Raw genomic sequence first — 22,242 nt, 5'->3', positions numbered from 1 at the left:
AGCAATGATAACACTATGTCTGCCCCCCTCTGTACAGCAATGATAACACTATGTCTGCCCCCTCTGTACAGCAATGATAACACTACGTCTGCCCCCTCTGTACAGCAATGATAACACTACGTCTGCCCCCTCTGTACAGCAATGATAACACTATGTCTGCCCCCCTCTGTACAGCAATGATAACACTATGTCTGCCCCCCTCTGTACAGCAATGATAACACTGTGTCTGCCCCTCTATGTAGAACAATGATAACGATCCATGGTTTTGATACACAGAAGCTGATTATTGCACTCAGATCAGGTGACCAACAATTCCTGCGTGTATGCTCACCACCATGACATGGATGTATGGCCTGGTTTGGTCAACTGAAATAACGAGTCTTTCATATGACATTAAGTAGCTTGAGAATGTATGATATTTCTCCTGCAAGAATGCTCACCTACAAGATGGACGACGTATGCTGTGTAGCGAGATCAATGTATTTGTATTAATCTTCACTGATCGTGCAGGCCGCTTATCGCATGTAAACAGACTTTTTCCAACTGTTATTCCAAAGGTCACTTCCAGTTCCTACTTGTTTCTCAAGATGTAAATGTGTACTTCTGAAATGTGAATATCTGAGTTGGCCCCGGGATGGGGCAGCTGGCTAAACATCACGTCGTGTGATGCTGTTATCTGGAAGAAGTGAGCCTGAATACATTGTCTTGTGTACAACACACGTGCACAGTTAAGCAAAGTTGATGTGGAAAATCTTTGGATTGGGACAATGTTTTACTGCCTTGCTTGTGTGAGTTTATAGGGTTTCAGTCCTGACTTTCACCACCAAGTTGTAGCACATTGTGTCGTCATGGGCAAGTGGCTTTATTTGAAATATGCCTCTGTTCACCAGCAGTGACTGGGTACCAGGTAGGATGAGATGGCAATGTGACTGTTAACCCTCCAGCACCCACAGGCAGCTTTGCTTGTATACTCTCCAGAGAGTTCATATTAACATGGGATGCACTTGATCCACAGACTGGGATAAATATAGTATGTGCTGTGATCCTATATATAGAGTTGTAGACATGCTATGTAACAGGTGTTGTTACACTTGTAGGTTTCTGCAGTGCTGAGGAATGTTAGAGGCAGGGTCACCAATAGGTTCACTCCCCGTCTGGTTCACTTGTTACCTCCCCTGTCTGTTAAAGGTTCAGTTCCCTTTAAGGTTCAAATTGCTTCACACCTTAAAGGGTGCATATAGTCAGCATAGCAGTTTTGCAGAATTACATACCTTTGGGCTTATTTAGTCTCAAATACTTTTATCAAATTTAAACTGAAAAACAGAACTAGAACGAAACAGATGATGAAAGATGACAGGCGAAACCATCCACTCCATAAATCCGTCTCTGAGGGATTTTCCTCACTGGGGTATAACAGGTTATGGATATAGTTTTAGGCTGTGTCTGTCCGTTCGTACGTCCATACAAATAGGAATATCTTAAGAACCGGTACATAATTTTCAAGGTCACGGCGACACTTTGAAGATTTCAGCATGTTTACCTGCATGTTAAGATTGTCAGCAAGATATATCAAGAACGGTTCACTGGATTTTCTTCATAGACTTTCAGGACTCCTCATGGATGTTTTTTGATAAGCAGTTTCTTATTACTATTTTTGCATATTTCATACACCATGACATTCATGTCAAGGTCAAAGTGAGTCTTGAAAATATTTGTGTGTTTGAACAACTACAGAGCAAGATATCAAGAGAGGTTGACTGGTCATGTGTTTGTTGTCATTCAACTTCATCTTAAACTACGACCTTCACTTTCATTACTTTTTAAGTTTGATTTGATAATTTGTAGCGGGGTATTATGTCACCTTAGTGACAATGCTTGTTAACGTGTAATTTCAGTGATCATGGTGATCGGGCTACTTGCTTATGCCCTGGATTTGTTAAGTCATTGCAGCCTTTTTCAATCTGCTCATCCATTTTATTACCATATCCACAACTGCTGTCAACTTCTGCCCCAACAACACTGACGATGGTTTCAGTTGACTGCTGTGTGGAATCTCGGACAGATGTTCATTATGTGGAACAGTGCCAAGGTGAAACAACTGGTTCATGATGCCCAAACATGTTGTCAGTGGTAGCTACCAATGGTTATTTGTTATTTTAATTGGTCACAAGGTCAAAATCAGAGGTTGTTTCATATGTTCAACGATGTATTGTTGGAGCATCAGATAGAGCCGAAACAGTACTGTATATTACCGTAGATAAGCCAAATTTTGAGGACCAAAAAAAGCAGTCTGTAGAAGGGGGTCAGCTTATCTATGGGTTACACTTTCGTCAAAAAAATGTCCAGGGGTAAGAAAACCACATTGTATCGCTTCGCTTGAACAAACAAGCAAGAGAAGATGACTTCATCAGTAAAGACGTCAATTTTGCAATTAAACATCACTAGACAAGATTATTTACCTTTTAAGTTCTAATTTGTTTTTGCTGGGCATTGTATTATTTGCAGGGATGAAGATTACTGTGTGTATTTGTCTTGAGCCGGAAATAGCAATCAGCTGTGCACACGTGTCTCGGTGATCTACCGGTCGTTGGTGATTTAGTTAAAACAAGCACAATAATATAACGGGATGAATTCTGATGCAGTGATCAGTAAAATATAATACATAAAAATGTTATTTAACCCAAAGAAATATATCCTAGCATTGTGTTATTTTAATTACAGTTTTTGCTCTATAAATGTAAAATATATATAATCAAAACTAACGTTATACGGACCCTCATGAACGTGGTAAGCGGAAGTTGTACGCACGTGGAATGAGGTGAAATATACATGCCATTTAAATAAACACATGTTTTAACCGATGTTGCTGTAAACTAGCAGTCCGTGGAAAACGAGGTGGTAATCAATTTGTGATTGTTGATGATATGATGTGAAATTGCTATCGTGGTTGGAGTGAAAACCGTACCCTCATGAACATGGTAAGCAGAAGTTGTACGCACATGGAATGGGGTAAAATAAGCAAGTCAGTTTGTTGATATGTGATCATCCACCTACAATATATGATATTTAGTGAAACAAAATAAATTATCCATTTTCTGTCAACTACACTTCCGTTTGAGGTGTGAGTAGACACAATATGATTGTGAATGCTTTGAATAATGTGGACCGAAGTTATAATTATCGGTAACTGCCAGTTGTCTGTGGTCTGAGTTTGCCGCGATTAGGACCCCATTGCGGGGGATCAGCTTATGTACGAAACATATCATTTTGATACTGATTATAAGGGTCAAGTTAAGGGGTCGTGTTATCTATGGGGTCGGCTTATCTACAGTAATATACGGTATATAAAATGGCCAAGAATCACAAGGGAGTGAGTGAGTGAGTTTAGTTTTATGCTGCTTTTCGCAATATTGCAACAATATCACAGTGGGGAACACCAGAAATGGGCTTCACACATTGTATCCATGGTGGGAATTGAACCTGGGTGTTCGGCGTGACAAGCAAACGCTTTAACCACTAGGCTACCCCAATGCCCAAGAGACACAAATGTGGCACCCATATCAGCCAGTGAAAACTCTTGGCACCACTGCACCTTTAACTTTCAGCCATGCCCCGGGTTTGTTTTGGATGCCATTTAGAGAGTGTTTCATTTTTCACCTTTCACTGAAATATTTGATTTATTTTTCCCTTTATGAGAAATTGTCAAAATGTCTTTAGCAGAACAAACAGTCACAGCAAAAATGCAATCAATTTTTTTCAGTTTACTTACTGTTAAAGATGCATTAGCATGAAATTAATCCCCCCATTGACTAATTTGCCTTGAATTTTGGTTTATGAAAGTTTTAGTTACACCATTCATACATAAATGAGCCATTAATGTAAAGACTGACTGACTGACTGAGTTTGGTTTTACTCCGCTTTTAGCAATATTCCAGCAACATCACGGCGGGGGACACCAGAAATGGGCTTCACACATTGTGCCCATGTGGGGATTCGAACCCGGGTCTTTGGCGTGACAAGCCAACGCTTTAACCATTAGGCTACCCCACCGCCCCCATTAATGTAAAGAAGGTTTCGGGGGAACCGTTAAATCATCATTAAAGCAATATGCTTAGTGTGGGCCAATATGAGATAAACTGCAGGGGTCTGATGACATACAACTTTGTTTTACATTAAACTCTTTAACACAACCAAATAACTGACAGTGATGCATTTGGCAATTATGACTTGCCAAACATTTGAGTCGAGAGAACAGCTTTTCAATCTTGCCAACTAACGCAGTACAGATGACAGGGAACACGAAGTACTGACTGCTTGGAGAGGAGGACAAAGCAAGAGGACACATGTACCTGCATTGTTGGTACGTTCATTGTGGCAAGTACATATGTGCGTCGCGGGTAACACAAGCCACGTCTTTAACTCGCTGACCCCTGTTGGCTGAACGGATCACTGGTTACAAGGATCAATAAAACTTATGTTTGCCATAATGGAAGCATATTCTATGCCTACAGTATACCAGACATGTGTGGATTGTACAGTCTGTTTGATGTGTATGTGCAAGCAAACAAGGTTGTTGTACATGGAGGCAAGTTAATGGCCACATATTTTACAGTGAATGGGGGTTTACATTTGTGTAACCTTTCAATAAAGGGCATTTCAGTTCATTGTTCAGTATTGTGTATGTAAAGAATAGATACAGGGTTTGAGGAAAAGTTTGTTGCCGGGTCAATTGTATAGATAAATTCAGCCTGTGTATGGCGTACAAATACTGTCATTACCTAAAGTATGGTACTTCCTCGTACTGCTGATTACATGCCTGAGATACAACATAACTGAGCTATAATCATGCTGACTGGTAGTCTGTAATTTCCATTCACTTGTAATTGGAATGATTTTGTTATCCTTGTCCAGTACCAGGGCACTTATTGACCAGTCGGGTGGACAATCTTCACTGATTTCATAGCAATTATGTTTTCTATGAGCAGCTGTAACTGCAGGTATTGTGTTCCTTCGTATCATCCCAGACCTGGATCGGCTCCGTGTAGGGTGCAGTGTGTGAACCCAAATCTTGGCCCATCAACATATGTGTGATTTGTCTAAATATGTCGGTGTTAGAGTCAACAGCTTACAAAACCAGTCTCTGGTCAAGACCCATGAAGATCTGGGTTATAATTGGTCTTTAGTGACCCATGCTTGTCGTAAGAGGTGACTAATGGGATTGGGCGGTCAGGCTTGCTGACTTGGTTGACACATGTCATCATATCCCAGTTGTGTAGGCCGATGCTTATGCTTTTGATCACTGGATTGTCTGGACCAGACTCGATTATTTACAGACTGCCACCATATAGCTGGAATACTGCTGAGTGCGGCGTAAAACGACAACAAGTCCCCCAAATTGGAGCCCAGCAGTCTACACGTGGATTCCGGGTGAAAATAGAAATGGAAACCTACATGGGGATTCTGGTTGGAATAAGTACCAGGGTAAAAACCTCTGGTTATAGGAGGTGATAAAATAGAACAAGGAAACAATTATTAAGCACCTTCAACTCCAAGACGAGTCTGTAATCTTGTAGGCTCCTTGCTCTATTAACTCAAAAAGCTTGAGTGTTAAACTATCTATTAACTATTGTAAATAAAGTTTTAGTTCCATCTATGTTTGAATTAAGTTTTTACGACCATAATTTCTGAACATAGAATTAGCATATTGTTTGATTGGCATTCTAGAAGTTGGTGACTGAGTAGAATTAGGTTGATAGGTATGATTGTTATAAATGTCCAGCTTTGCCAATTTTCTAAGCCCCCTGTACACCCAGTGAAAGCTGTCAACATGAATCTGGTAATTCATGCAAATTGATTCAATGTCGTGACTTGAGGGAACTCGTCAGTTGGGTTGAGGTTTATGTGTGTCACTCTCCTGGAGAGGGTGTCAGGCTTCCATGTAATTATTTTCAAGACAATCACCAGGGAAGTATTTCGGCACCGGACTCCCCCAGGCTGGTGACAAGACAATGAGGTTCTGTCATAATTTCCATCCCTAATCCATCAGAGGCATCCATTAGGTGGGAACTGACTGGACAGAACCAGCAGGCAGTGGGCTTGTTCTGCTGTGTCTAGATGTCAGCCATTTTCTGAGATGCAGCAGTCTGACGGTATCAGGGGGATGATATTAGAAACTGTAAGATCATGGAGTTCTCATTCAGAATGTGTCGACCATGTCATGTAATTGTCCTATCAAATGGACACAGTAGTTCTGGAGAATCGCAGAATCAGAATATGAGTGAGTGAGTGAGTGAGTTTAGTTTTACGCTGCACTCAGCAATATTCCAGCTATATGGCAGCGGTCTGTAAATAATCGAGTCTGGACCAGACAATCCAGTGATCAACAGCATGAGCATCGAAGTGCGCAATTGGGAACCGATGACATGTTTCAACCAAGTCAGCGAGCCTCACCACTCGATCCTGTTAGTCGCCTCTTACGACAACCATGGGTTACTGAAGATCAATATTCTAACCCGGACCTTCACGGGTCCTCAGAATAGGAAGCCGACCTACTGTTCACTCTATCATCCTTTTGTTTAATTTACATTGGTCTGACATTGCAGGGGTTAACAGTAAAATTCTTCGGTGCACACTATGTCAGAGTAGTGGTTTAATTAGAAACCAATAGTATGTCCAGATATTTCATGATGGTTTAATTAGAAACCAATAGTATGTCTAGTATGTCCAGATATTTCATGATGGTTTAATTAGAAACCAATAGTATGTCCAGATATTTCATGATGGTTTAATGAGAAACCAATAGTATGTCCAGATATTTCATGATGGTTTAATTAGAAACCAATAGTATGTCTAGTATGTCCAGATATTTCATGATATCTCAGCAGTTGATGTTGGCCGTGTAATCCAGCCGGTTATGATGTTTGTGCAATACTGTACACGTACTTATTTTCGCATGGTGCAATTTTCGCGGAATTGACAGTTTAGACTACATCGCGCGGTCAATTATTTGCGCAATCAGTAATTGCCTGAACTGCCAGCTGTCTCTTTGGCAGCCACTAATAGCTGTGAAAACAAACAGAGTGGCTTAACCTGTCATGCGGCGTTTATTACTTACTCACAGGAAATCCCTATCTGTGCGATATACTAGTACACAGTAATCTGTTTACTCACGGAAGAGATGAAAAACACATCAGTCTTATGTTCCGAATTCTGACGATCTGACGAATTAACTTCTACTGTATATGAAGCTCTTTGTAATTTCAAACAAGCCGGGTTGTTGTGAATGAGATGATTGAGTGTTAAGTGACTATTCGCTTCATGATGTACTGCTAAATGAAATCTTAATGAATAAATAAAATACTGCTGTATTATTTCTTTCGAAGTCGCTTCATGGTAATCTGTTTTGTATCAAACCATCTGTCATGTGACCAATTGCCATGGCGGCCACAACACACATTGCTGTTTTCGCTTCGTCGCGATGGGATTTGGCTCATTATTTAATTATGTTTTGGGAAATCCATTATAGCGACAGTTAAGTATGATTCTTTATGCTACTATCAGTCGTCATTTTAAGATTCCCGTAGATTTCTGCCTTCAAACTTGATGTGTTATGGTAACAACTCAGGGGCGAGCGTGGCTAGACTGAACGAATGACAGGTTTATTCGCGGTGTATAAATTTTCGCGCTAAAATGTTTTGCACGAAAATAAAACCTCCGCGAAATGTAATACGTTTACAGTATGCAGTATTTTTCCTTCTCTGATGGGACCGCCTCCGTGGTGTAGTGGTTAAAGCGTCCCACTCGAAGGTCGCAGGTTCGATCCCTGACCGCGTCATACCAACATGGCGCTCGGCATTAATGGGTACAGCAAGGACTGGTCGGCTCAGAGTCAGTATAATGTGTCTGAGTGGGGTATTCATGCTTCACTGAGGCATGGTATCTCAGTGGGCTAGCACTATAAAACCAGCTTCAGTCTGGGCTAGTACAAGCAGCCGCACATACACATACACACGCATGCACGTCGTCATATGAGCGAAATATTCTCAAGCACGACGTTAAACCCAATTTCACCTCACCTCACCTCACCTCACCTCACCTCACCTCACCTCACCTCACCTGATGATTGGTATTTATTGTTAAACCCTCACTAACCAATATTCCAGTCGCACAACAGCATTTTGTAAATAATCATGTCTGGGCCAGACAACACAAGTAGCAGTCCATGCAAGCAAGTCCCTGAATCTGACCATGCATACGTTCCTTGGACTCGAACCCAGAACCCAGCTCTACAGGGTCCATTTGTAGTGGAGCCAGATCAGCACACAAGTTCAAATGTTCCCAGAGCTCACTTGATTGTAGAGTTGCACTGGTGAAATATTACATTCCTGTAACCGTGTAACCATGTAATGGATGTCACTGACTGCCATCACACATCAACATCCAGATACGACATGAACCAGATTCACCCGTCTGTTTTGATAGCCGATAAACACACAACATCAAGGACCTCTGCGTCTGTGAAGGTTGAACTGTTTAATGGGAAGAAACAGTTTGCCCCTGAATGTACATCATGTATTTTATAGGAAATCTGACATTTATTACCCAAGTGGGACTGAGTTTGATTGATTACTTGGAACCAAGATTGTTCAGTGAATATTACCGCTTTCAAACAAAGTTGAATGGCTGTTGTAGAACTCTGGCTTCAGATTGGCTTAATAGCCTTTTCATTAGTTTAGGGTGTCATTATTGTGGTTTGTGTACAAGCTGTCTTAATATGGCAGGAGTACCGCTGTGCTGTGCTGTGCTGTGCTGAGTCGGTCGGGACACAGACACTTTGTACAACGTGTTGATAGCAAGTCCTTCTGATGGCCTAGATGCTCTTAGACTTTTTGGAGATAACTGATGTCATCGCTGACCTTCACTGATCTTTCCATAAAACTTTCACTGCCATTTTGCTTTTTCCACCAATTATATATATTTCCAGGGATGAAAATTTTCCGCGGAATTCTGAGGTTTTGATTGCGCTGGGGTCATTCTTTTGAATCTAGGATCTGGCTTGGGGACCTGCGGCCACCAAGACCCCCGGCTCACTCTCCTCTTTTTCACTCATACCCATTCTCACCTCTGTATTTCAGCACATCACAGAGATTGGTTATTTTAATGGCTTTGATGCTTTATGTTTGGTATTAACAATTTGAGTGTAGACGTGGTCTGTTTACTGTTGTGATTAATGATGCTATGCAGGTGGATTCCTCTCCACTGATTGTAATGCTTCATCTTGTTGCAGTCTGTTGGTTAAAACAGGTTCAGGAAAACAAAGGGCTATTGTATGGTGATATGTAGAGGATTACAGCTTATGGTGGAGTTTCGCAGAGCTGGAAATATACTTCTGTTTTCAGTGGACATGACTTACTACAAACCTGCCACCTAGTGGTGGTGACTGAGGCCTACAGGGACCTGTCACTTGTTCGTCCTGAATTGTGCTGAAACTCAAATAAACAAATATATTAATTTTGAACCCTGCCGTCATTTTATTCACAACTTGAAATTTTTTATGGCATTCTTTGTAACTAGTTGTCATTGGAATCTCATCAAAGCTTGCATATGTAATATCTCAAAAAGAATAAGTAAATATTATTATTCCTTTTCCATCTATAACCCTTACATATTAATGTACATTAGTTCACAAAATTATGCATCAAAATATATGTGCTTGTCTCAAGAATTTAATGCCTTCAAAAGATAATAAGCAGACATAACATCAAGACTACATTTAGAATTATAATGGGAGCTACAGCAGTTTGCAGGAAAACTCTTGTTTGCTGTCTTAACATCCAGCATGTCAAGAGAATGATATATGTTTGTGGGTAATCGCTTGGGAACATTACAGGCTGATAGATGTTGAATTGAATAATAGTGTGTTTCTTTACAAACATAACTTCCCTTTTTGAAATCATGAGATGGAAATTTCAAGTACTATTTTGAACATCTGTAAGTGATTTTTATATGGGCCCATGATAGTCCATTAGTTGTTAAGTACTTTGTACGTTTGTTGTGATAATATGAACTAGCATCAATAGACACAGAAGCATAGAGAGGTTGTCCGTGTTCTCTGCCACTTTATTTCTCAAAGTATAGACAACACCATTGTAATATGTTCCAACCTTTGTCATTTTTCTGAGCACCTGTTGTGCTTATTACACTGAATATGAAAAGGGTGAATCACACGAGAGAGAAGTGAAATAAAATTGGGTTCAACGTTGTGCTTGAGAAGATTTCGCTCATATGACGACGTGCATGCGTGTGTATGTGTATGTGCGGCTGCTTGTACTAGCCCAGACTTAAGCTGGTTTTATAGTGCTAGCCCACTGAGATACCATACCGCAGTGAAGCATGAATACCCCACTCATACACATTATACTGACTCAGAGCCGACCAGTCCTTACTTACCCATTAATGCCGAGCGCCAGGCAGGGACCAACAAGTACCATATTTTAACGTCTTTTGGTATGACGCGGCCGGGGATTGAACCCGCGACCTTCCGCTCTCCAGGTGGACGCTCTAACCACTACACCACGGAGGCGGTCAGATGAAAGAGAAACATGTGATTGTCGGGTTACAAGTGTTGTAAGACTCTTTGAATGTTTAGTAGCAGTGTTACGTATTTACAACTGTTTTTCCAGTAATGGACTTGTTCACTATGGGCATGAGCAGTGTTCGGCATATTGTTGTGAAGAATGAGGTTACTAAGACCAGATAAACTGTCATACACTGTCAGTCACTGTCATACACTGTCATACACTGTCAGTCACTGTCATAACTGGTTGGTCAACTTTTATAAACAAATTGACCACGCTGATGTGGTACATGGTGATAAGCAATTACACCTTGAATGCCACATCATAAAAGTGTTTAAACAGTTGTGATATTGTCATCAACTAAGGGAGGTAACTCTAAATCACACTTCCTGCTACAGTCTGGCCACTGCAGAACACAATATTTTATGAGTGTTTGAGTCATTTGCTGCCACTGGCCATCACAAGACATGAATTTCTCTGGCATGTGTACCTGACATGATATCTCACTGCAGCATGTCCAGTTAAATATAGAAATCCACAGGATTGGCTGGCAGATACTATTTATTGTACAAGCTCATAAAAAAACATATTGTACAATAAATTACACCATTTTATCATTGGATTGTCTAATCTCATAAGGGGCGGTGGGGTAGCCAAGTGGTTAAAGCGTTGGCTCGTCACGCCGAAGACCCGGGTTCAAATCCCCACATGGGTACAATGTGTGAAGCCCATTTCTGGTGTCCCCAGCCGTGATGTTGCTGGAATATTGCTAAAAGCAGCGTACCAAACTCAGTCAGTCTAATCTCATAAAACACATTGGCTCAGTAATATATTACAAAATGATCATGCATCAAACAGCATTCTATTTACCTCTCAGGGTGGTGGGGTAGCCTAGTGGTTAAAGCATCCACTTGTCACGCTGAAGACCTGGGTTCAATTCCCCACATGGGTACATGTGAAGCCCATTTCTGGTGCCCCCTGCTGTGATACTGATGAAATGTTGCTATAGACAGCTTAAAAGTAAACTCAGTCAGTTAGTCTGGTTACCTCTCAAACCTTCTGTGACCCTGTTTCTTACAAATCTGTGGACTATCAAGACGATGATGGAAACTAAATACAATCAATGAATATTTTGTCAACATTCAAATACACAAGAGTTATAACATTTACATAGGTGGATTCGACTGCAGGTACATAACTAACAATGAATTACAATCAGGAAAGTTTCTCCATCACAATCTGACCTAAGTCATTATCGGACTCATCACCATGAGTAGCCAATCAGAACCACAAATTTGATTTTGTACATTTTTTATGCTGGTTATCTCAGATGGGTTTCTCTCTCATAGGTGTGTAAGAAAAGTTACTTTATCTATGTGAGCAAGGTTCATTTTTCATATCAGTTTCATGATTAAGAAAACGTATGAACTTTTGAAGACAGAAGGGTTAAGTGTTTCGAACCTTGAAATACAAGAAAAGACAAACATAGCATTTTGATTTACAGCCAATATTTGTCAACAACTTGCAGAACTAGGTACTGATTAGGGGCGGTGGGGTAGCCTTGTGGTTAAAATGTTCGTTCTTCACGCCGAAGACCCAGCTTTGATTCCCCATATGGGTACAATGTGTGCAGCCCATTTCTGGTGTCCCCTGCCGTGATATTGTTGGAATATTGCTAAAAGCATAAAACTAAACTCACTCACTCACTCACTGGTACTGATTAGAATATAACAGTAACCTTTGAAAGCAGTGTGCCAGATTTTGTATTTGGAAGAGATATGGAGGACAGCTGGGCATATTTGTCAAAATTTATTTTGTGAAACACATGGTCTGCTCCTGCCAGTGTGTTACTGACTGACATGGCAGTATGCCAATGTGTTCAAATATTCATCTGAATACATGAGCTGGTGTATTACAGGGCTATAGGATAACATCTATAGGATAACATCTACAGGATAACATCATTCTGTTACACTGATCAATATGTGCGTTGGTTCCCTGACCATGGTGACCGCTGACTGGTCACATGACATTACTGTGATGTAATCCTGTCATGGTAATCTAAGTATTGAGTTGACGTCACATGTTAACCTGTAGACCCAGGAACTCGGTGCACAAGTTGGTTGTGTTGATCCCTGATGAATGCACTGAGGCAACACGGAAGAACTTTGTATCCACTGATTGATGTGAAGGATCAGGATTTGCTCTAAAACATGAATCATGCATTTGTTGTGTAATCTGACATTTATTACCAAGGGCGATCGAGTTTACTTGAACCATGATTACTCAGTGAATATTACCGTTTTCACTCACTGTTGTAAGGCTGAGGTCAGCACTTCAATGTTTTAAGCAGTGTAAATCATAAATGGTTCAAAGTTCTTGTCACATTTTAGCTGAAGTTCAAGTTTAGTTTTCTGTCTAACCCTGCACTCAGAAATATTCCAGACCTTATCAGATCTGAACAAGACGATCCAGTGGTTGATAGTGTGAGCGACAAACAAACATCATGGCTTACTACGACATGCACTCAACCAAATCAGAGAACATGACTACTGATCAATGTGGTCACTTCCTACGAACACCAAAGGTTACTGTGGAGCTATTCTTTCTGAGAATCCCCATGGGGAACTATTGTTCATGAAATGGATCGTTCTAGTTAATGATTGAGTTAGGTTTCAGAATGAGGACCTGATTAAGGTTGTGGTCTTATTGGAGTCCTTGATAAACTTCATCTTGATGAAAAGAACAACGGTGAATTCAATCCTTGATAAACTTCATCTTGATGAAAAGGACAACGGTGAATTCCTTCCTTGATAAACTTCATCTTGATGAAAAGGACAACGGTGAATTCCTTCCTTGATAAACTTCATCTTGATGAAAAGAACAACGGTGAATTCAATCCTTGATAAACTTCATCTTGATGAAAAGGACAACGGTGAATTCCTTCCTTGATAAACTTCATCTTGATGAAAAGAACAACGGTGAATTCAATCCTTGATAAACTTCATCTTGATGAAAAGAACAATGGTGAATTCCTTCCTTGATAAACTTCATCTTGATGAAAAGGAACAACGGTGAATTCCTTCCTTGATAAACTTCATCTTGATGAAAAGGACAACGGTGAATTCCTTCCTTGATAAACTTCATCTTGATGAAAAGGACAACGGTGAATTCCTTCCTTGATAAACTTCATCTTGATGAAAAGGACAACGGTGAATTCCTTCCTTGATAAACTTCCTTGATGAAAAGGACAACAGTGAATTCCTTCCTTGATAAACTTCATCTTGATGAAAAGGACAACGGTGAATTCCTTCCTTGATAAACTTCATCTTGATGAAAAGGACAACGGTGAATTCCTTCCTTGATAAACTTCATCTTGATGAAAAGGACAACGGTGAATTCCTTCCTTGATAAACTTCATCTTGATGAAAAGGACAACGGTGAATTCCTTCCTTGATAAACTTCATCTTGATGAAAAGGACAACGGTGAATTCCATCCTTGATAAACTTCATCTTGATGAAAAGGACAACGGTGAATTCCATCCTTGATAAACTTCATCTTGATGAAAAGGACAACGGTGAATTCCAAGCTGGGCATTATGTCTCCAGGAGACTGGAGTGAATTACTGCCACAAGTCTCTTTTATTTCTTTCTGTACAGTACTTCCACCTTTGAAGCATGTAACTTGCAAGTAAAGATAGTGTATGAAACAAAATCAACAAATATAGATGCCGGTGATTGTTGCCCAAGAGGTATTCATTTTATATGGGTCACTTACCATGCTCTCTTTAATAAAAACTAATTATAGGGTATACAATATGGAAACAGTTATACAAATATCTTACACAGACAGGAGTTTAAATTCCACCTTGGTTCTGTCTGTTTTGACAAATCATTGATAGTCATGTAGCTGGCAAGAGATATGCTTACAACTCAAGTGTGAAAAAAATAGTAAACTCTGAACTTTTGTTTGAAACTTTACTATTTATTTCCAAAGACATTAATTGATTTTGTCTTCATCCAGTGTTCCAATACCCAGGTCTAGATATGTCCTAGCTTAGCCTAGAGAAGACTTTGTGCTAACAGTGATTGAGCTGGATGACGAGTGACAAGTTGATACAAGCAGGACTTGTTTGAGTGGCATTTAGAAGTAGGTGTGATGAACATGGGGGATAGTTCTATGGATATACAACTTCTTTATTGTAATACATGTAATGTGTCAGTATAGAAGACACATTAAAGTGAAATTACTTCAAAAAATAAAAATAAATAAATGCAAAACATTTACATCAAGTGTAATCAGTTATGATTTAATAAAGACCTGTAGATTGTTTTAAGGACAACATTATCTTGAAACCATGTTGTGATGCAATATGTATGGTACTGCAGCAAAATATGCTACTCAACGTTTGGCAGGGATAATGACATTCTTTTAAATACATGCTTGACACATCATGAGAATCAGGTTTTTTGTGTATCAGAGAGACAAAATATCCCTTGTCAGTAGTGGAATAGTATATGAATGGTTGTTAAGAGGCTCCCGGCTGGGAAATAGCACGTAGGTTTGGGCAGGGGAAGTTAACTGTTGAAATGCATGTTGTATCAGGACTGAAATGACTCAAAAAGTTCTGTACTGTGCTGTACTTGTCTAAAGCTTGTAGAAGATTCCAAATTACACTACACTAGAAAATATAGTAGCTGCTTACATTAGATCATGTAAGTAGTAATACATTCCTGACAACTAATTATTGTTGAAATACCATGTTGGGAACTACTGGCAAACAAGGATAAGTTGAAGACCGACCTGACAATTGACCCGTATTAGCATGTATGAGTGCCGCCCACTGGCGCTTGCCATTGTTAGCGAAGGGGCCACAGGTTGTTCTCAATCAAGTGTAGTGCGACTTGCTAAACCGACGTGAGCAAGGTGTGTGCAGCTATGCGCTGAATCAATTTCATCGTCGTGCATTGCACATGCACTAGCCTACATCGGCTCTACCTTTCACAAACCAAATAGGCTTGCTTATTGTCGTGCGCTGCCTACTTCTCGTAAACGCATTCTCTGTACCAGTCCAACTGGTTGTTTGCCAGTAGTCTACTGAATCTTAACGAACCAATAAACTTTGTTTTTTGTTACTCTTTTAACCATTGCATATAAGAGATTTGTGGTTAGTCTTATGCGGAACACCAAATTTATTCCTTAAAAACTTGTGGTTATTTAATCGAAGCCATTTAATAGTGGCCAACTTCCTCTCACCGCCAATGAAACCACAGACAGGTTACGTGAATTCTTGTCGCCAGAGCACTGCAGTGACGCCATATGAGGAAGGATTTTCAGTTAGTTGTATAGAAAGTGTGTAGCACGCCATCATTTTGATGATTTCTGACATCAAGCATCCATTACGCCGAATCGCTGCTTTGTTGTCACCTGTCTCTAGGGTCGGGCGATGGTGTCACCATGCACAGATTTCCACAGGACCCTCGCAGTTCGTGGCTAAATGGGTTATGTTTGTGAGTGGTTTAGCGAGCTACTTACTTGTGTTCAGATCGGCTTCACCTAAAGTTAAAGAATCAAAACTACTACTAGTTGTAGTAAAATATGTATATGATTGATGACCATAAAAATTTTCCATGACACAACTTGTAACATAACCATTTCTTCCTCGAAGTGAGGTTGTGGTCAAAGTAACAATATTGTAAGTAGTATTATATTGACTTTCACTCGCTCCATGTATGTTATAGCTTATATACATACATACTTACTAACATTAGTTTTGATAGACTGGAAAACAAACCTAAATAGATATCCAGCTCAGCTCAGCTGCTCAATAATCGTGGCTGCTTTGTTTTTTCATCAAGTTGAAAATCTCTAATTTCTACTCTGGTTAAATATGTCAATCTAACCAAAACGGATTTTGCATCGTACAACTTTATAACATACCGATTCACTCCTGGGAGCATACAGGTGGGGGGTGGAAGTGACAATACTGCTTTGATAAATTTCTCTGCTACATTCATACGGTTAATGTCCACTCACCAGTTATGTAGATACTAGTCAATGCGCGTCTTTATATTTGGACGCTTATATAATCCTAATTAGTTTATTATCATACTTTACTATGACACACACACACAGAGGTCATGTACAAAATCAATGACCCCTAGTGCATGTGTACAAAATTCATGACCCAACTACGTCCCCAGAACAAAGTGGGTGAAATGACGCACATACACGCACAGGCTCGCACTCACACACACACACCCTAAAATCATCATCAACCCCCTAGCGCCATAAATGATGGATGGTCCCTTACAGCATTGTTTAACACTAAATTACACTTTCCTAAACCCACAACTGTACAGCTTCATGCTATGGTACAGTCAGAGTTGTAGTGTAGTCTGTCTCCCAGTCCTTGTGTCCCCTCCGACCAGTCCTCACAGTAATGCCAATGTCTTGGAATGAAGTTTCAATTTCCCCCAGGTTCTGAATCTCCAATCACGCTCAGGCTCCTATTCAATTTCAGTGTTGTTTGATTCTATAAATGTTTAGCGACTAAGCTTTAGTCTAAGCCATAGTGTTACAGTGTTCATTTTGACAGGCCTAGTGGTATAGAAATCACCTACATCTGCTGGTGTTCAGATATAATTAGTGTTTGGCTGGAAACGTGAATCCCAGGTCTCCTTGTAGTAAACTTAACAAGTTGCATCAGGGTGCTACTTTGTGTTGATCACACTTAATTATTGTCAGGTGGAGAAGTTAAGTTGATGAGGGATGGTTCTCAACCAACTCACAAAAAATAGAGACTCAGATAGTTTTATTACCCACATCCTGGCACAAAAAAACGGTAAGTCAGTAACCTGAACAAACAGCTGACAGCTTTAAAAACATTAAAAGTTCATAAGACACAAATAAGAAAACATATTAAGCCTTCTAATGTCACGATGTCCATTTTTACTCTCCTGCACAAGTTCATGCATATAACTTTCTGCCTACTTAGTTGCACCTGAGGCTTTTTATTACCGAAATTCTGATAGGATGGAAACCCTGGCTACCAGACAGCCTGCAGCAGTCACTGCTTTGTGGTATCAAAGGCTGGTAACAGTTTGCTGGCTGCCATAATATTTTTCTTATCCCACTAGGTGTAAAACCCAATTATGCTCTTGTTTACAAAAATAGATTGTACTGAAAACCATCATGGCTGTATTTGTTTCAGGCGAAGGACACCAAGTGGTCGTTATATTCAATGCTCATCGAGAGAAGGTGTTAGAAGAAAGTCTCAAGATTACCGACTCCAAGGACAAGACTAAATCTATAACACTGGCCTTCCATGCTCGTGTCCTAGGTGAGATGAACAACATTACATTATGGGCAGTCTGTCAACACTTGACATTTTAGATGAGGTTTTTTGTTTTTTGTAGAATATATTTTGTATTTTCATGACAGAATCATTATTCTTACTCAGAGGTAATTAACTTAGTTAATCGATGGAATGTTGCTGAGTGGCTTAAACAACAAACAACCCAACTATAGTTAATGTATCATTCTACCATTATTTTGTTGTCAGCTGTATGGCATATATGTATTGCAAGCAAAGAAGAAGTTCAAAACTTTGATGGCAGATAAAAAACCTGAATTCCATAAGTTCTTCAAGTCTTTGTGGTTGTTAACATGTGGTGAAAGATATTCAATGTGATAGATATTTGAAATGCACAAGACTTTTCTCTGCCCATGAAAAGTACAACCAAACATTCTCGGCCATGCAGGAGACATTCCAGAACTTTCCTTCATTCAGTTTTCACATTTGGAATGGAGGAATTTGCGAAAATATTTTTGAAGTGTAGTCTGGAATTGAAGTCGTCATTTTGAAACTAGGGCCATAAAAACTTGAGAAAGATGTTCTGTGATAGGCTAATAAGTCGTTTCATTGGTCAGTCAAGATGATCATAGAGACAGCAGTTGCAGGCACTAATATATGATTGTAAAAAGGTTCTAGATATTACCCTTGATGCTCTTATTGCAAAATGTTGATGTCATCTTAAACATATCTCAGAAAGAAAAACACCCAAACCATTATGCCCTTGCATACATCTATCCATCATACCACAACAGAAGCCACCGTCACCAAACCATGGAAGCTTTTAACTCTGGCACAATATTTGTAATTTGATTATTTTGAATAAGTTGATTTAGACAGAAGGAAAACACACAGACCTGTTTCGACCCCTACCTCCAAATTTGCAAGCCTGTTAATACCCCCATCTCCAAAAACCCCATCATGCATGTAGCTACGTGTTTGTGACCAGTAGATGTTGGCTTGCAAAGGTATATCAGTACAGGGGCCCGTTTCACAAAGTTTGTAGCACTACGACTGTCGTAAGTCTACGTATCATATGGAATTATGATCACCTTTAGTGCGACTGTAAGTCTATGTAAAGTCTATGTATCATATGGAATTATGATCACCTTAGTGCTACGACAGTCGTAAGTCTATGTTAAAGTATGGGAGTTATGATCACCTTAGTGCTGCGACTGTCGTAAGTCTATGTTATCGTATGGGAGTTACGATCACCTTAGCACTTTCGACAGGGAGTTATGATCACCTTTAATGCTACAACAGAAGTCTATGTTATCGTGATGGGAGTTATGATCATCTTTAGTGCTACGCAGTCGTGTAAGTGTAAAGTCTATCTATGTTAAAATGTGGGAGTTATGATCACCTTAGATCTACGACTGTCGTAAAGTCTATGTTATGGTTATGATTATCGGAGTTATGATCACCTTAACGGCGCTCTACGACCGGTCGTAAGAATCTTTGTTATCGTTATAGGAGTTATGATCACCTTAGTGCTAATCATCTTAGTGCTATGACAGTCGACTGTCGTAAGTCTATGTTATCGTTATGGGAGTTATGATCACCTTAGTGCTATGACAGTCGTAAGTCTATGTTAAGGTATGGGAGTTATGATCACCTTAGTGCTACAACAGTCGTATGTCTATGTTATCGTATGCGAGTTATGATCATCTTAGTGCTACGGCAGTCGTAAGTCTATGTTATCGTATGGGAGTTATGATCACCTTAGATCTATGTTATCGTATGGGAGTTATGATCACCTTAATGCTACGACAGTCGTAAGTCTATGTTATCGTGTGGGAGTTATGATCACCTTAGTGCTATGACAGTCGTAAGTCTATGTTATCGTATGGGAGTTATGATCACCTTAGTGCTACGACTGTCGTAAGTGTATGTTATCGTATGGGAGTTACGATCACCTTAGTGCTACGATCGCTTTGTAAAATGGGGCCCAGAGCTTGGTTTCCATAACCAAGATATGAGAGGATTCCAGCCTTTTTTGTTCTTGTAGGCAAGGGTCAAGGCACACCTGCTGTACGTAGTGGTATCCATTGTCTCAGCGTCGACTGGGATGAAGACTCGGACGTCAGCGACTGGCAGGGATTCAACTAGACCCTCCCAGAGAAGATCATTGTTGACTTATCATCAGTACTGCATGAGCTTGTATACAATACGTTCCTGAATCATACCAGAATGAGGGGGTGCTGTTCAGTGCCTGGTGGTGAAAATGTTCACTCACCACACTGAAGACCTGGATTCAAATCCTAGGTACAATGTATGAAGCCGTCTCTTGTGTCTTGATATTGCTGGAATACTGCTTAAAGAGGACTCACTCTAGTCACCTCTACACTGTACAGCAAGCAGATGTATTCAGAGTTAATGTAGGAATGTAGAGCGTACAAGCCATGAAGTACTGACGATTTTCTTATAGAATATGGACTTCAGTTTTGTCAAGATGAGACTGTCAAGTTCCTGACATATCCTGAAGTCTTTATATGCCTATTGTGGAGTTGGGGCCTCGATACATGAAAAAAATAGCTTCATGTACATACAAAATTTGAATGGCATCAATCCTTTACCATTTTGGTTGGAGTTCATTTTTAAAGAATCCAAAATGTTTTGTTACCATGGTTACAGTGGATGTTTTTCTGATAAGTTGTAGTGGAACTTTTCCTGGACTGAGTTTTTATGGTATAAACTACGAAAATGCTTTGTGTCTCTCGACAATGATGGAAAAAGTTAAAGAATTGTTTCAGCAGCATTATGATACTATCATATCCACGTCAGTAACCATGGTAACACGATTGAAAAAACAAACCAAGGTGATGGTCAGAGAAACTTTTACTCTCTCCACAAGCTAGTTGACCTTTGTTGTAAGACAACTACCAATGTGGATTTTAATTACAAAAAAAATAATTACTTTGTGTGTTGTTTTGACAGCAATGACTGATTTATTTGGACCATGGAAAAAAGGACTTTTATGTTTTTATATCACAACATGATGAACTGCAATCAGCTGCTTTGATCAGCTAGCAGAGTATTAGGTCAAAGATTGTTATCAGCATGAGGTCTAATATGCTCATGGAGTTAATCTGATACTTCTTTGAAAATTCAAAGTATCTTACAGCATTATGTCTGTGCAAAAGGGGCTAGACTTCTAGAATATTTCAATACCATCTTGCCTTACAGGTCTGAGGGTAACGTAGTGTAGTATTTTTAGAAGAAAGGATGAAGTTTTAGAAGAGGATGATAGAATAGACAGTAATAGTACATTATGCCACAAGCAATGGATTGTGTTTAGTCGTAATGGGATTTGGCTACATGCCATTCAGAGTTATGTTCTTCCCAGGAGGTTCTGTTTAATATTACTTTTTGCAATATTTCTCTCCAAAAACTATGCCTTAATGAGTGTTTTATAAAGGGCACTCTCAACACGCTACTTACTCGGTATATTTACCCCAGAAATTTAATTATAAAAAAATATCTTTTTATTCTAAGATTGTTATCACTAATGTGACATATTTGTAGACTCATGTTCACTGGTAGCAGGACCAATAAAGAAAATGAGACCGTCATTCTTTGTTTTTACTTGATTAGTAATGTTACTGAATGCTGTTTTAAAATCTAAGTGGCTCTGAACATAAGGTGCCAAAAATCCTTTTTTAGTTTTTCCCAATTTGCTTGCCAAGTTCACTTAGTGTCAACAAACATAAATCCCTGGAGGTACGTAAAATGAAACTAGGTTAATCTGGACTGTATTGCTTCCAGGTTTACAGATAATTGGTCGACTGTTATACTGGTACATCCAAATTACCAATATGAATCATTTTAAGGCAGGTTCCTGGAATAAGAGGGATCCACTCTATAGGGTGCTTCTTATCAAGGAAATAAACAAGGCAACAAGAAGATATCCTTTGAGGACAATATTTGTTCCAGTAAGTAACCAGTGTAGTATTGGATATGACAGACTCTGTTGTGTATTGTACAGAGCCTGGAGAGAGGATGGTCGGTGGTTTGACCTTGGTCCAGATCATACTGAACAATGTTATAACATGGTACTTGTTATTATCCTGCCTGGTGCTGGTGTTATGTGTCTGACTAGGGAGATTGTGTAAAACTGTGGCCTGGTATTTCATTGGATTAGCAATAAAAAACAGCATATGTCCTGACAAGAACAATCACCACGCACACATCAGTGCTCATGTTAACACAAATCCTGCGTGTTTCATGCAGATAGATCTACATTTCACGCACAATTTTTTCTACCTGCGTGTTCTGCACGCAAAGCATTTTGTGTTCTTGGTAGTTACATT

The 22,242-nt window shown here is 39.7% G+C and overlaps 1 protein-coding gene across 1 annotated transcript in view; it reads left to right on the top strand.

The window, feature by feature from the left end:
* The window catches only part of LOC124263634 (UPF0687 protein C20orf27 homolog), a 43,601-nt gene extending 22,097 nt beyond the window's left edge, over window positions 1-21,504 (top strand). Inside the window, exons 3-4 of the mRNA XM_046698282.1 lie at window positions 17,792-17,920; window positions 19,941-21,504. Coding sequence (XP_046554238.1) covers window positions 17,792-17,920; window positions 19,941-20,041 — 230 coding nt within the window. The 3' untranslated portion in view covers window positions 20,042-21,504. The remainder of the gene's footprint in view (window positions 1-17,791; window positions 17,921-19,940) is intronic.
* The last annotated feature ends 738 nt before the right edge of the window (window positions 21,505-22,242 follow it).

Source organism: Haliotis rubra, unplaced genomic scaffold, assembly GCF_003918875.1.
Source record: "Haliotis rubra isolate DU_JTF1 unplaced genomic scaffold, ASM391887v1 Scf891, whole genome shotgun sequence".
NCBI lineage: Eukaryota > Metazoa > Mollusca > Gastropoda > Lepetellida > Haliotidae > Haliotis > Haliotis rubra.
This window is presented reverse-complemented; position numbering and strand designations above follow the sequence as displayed.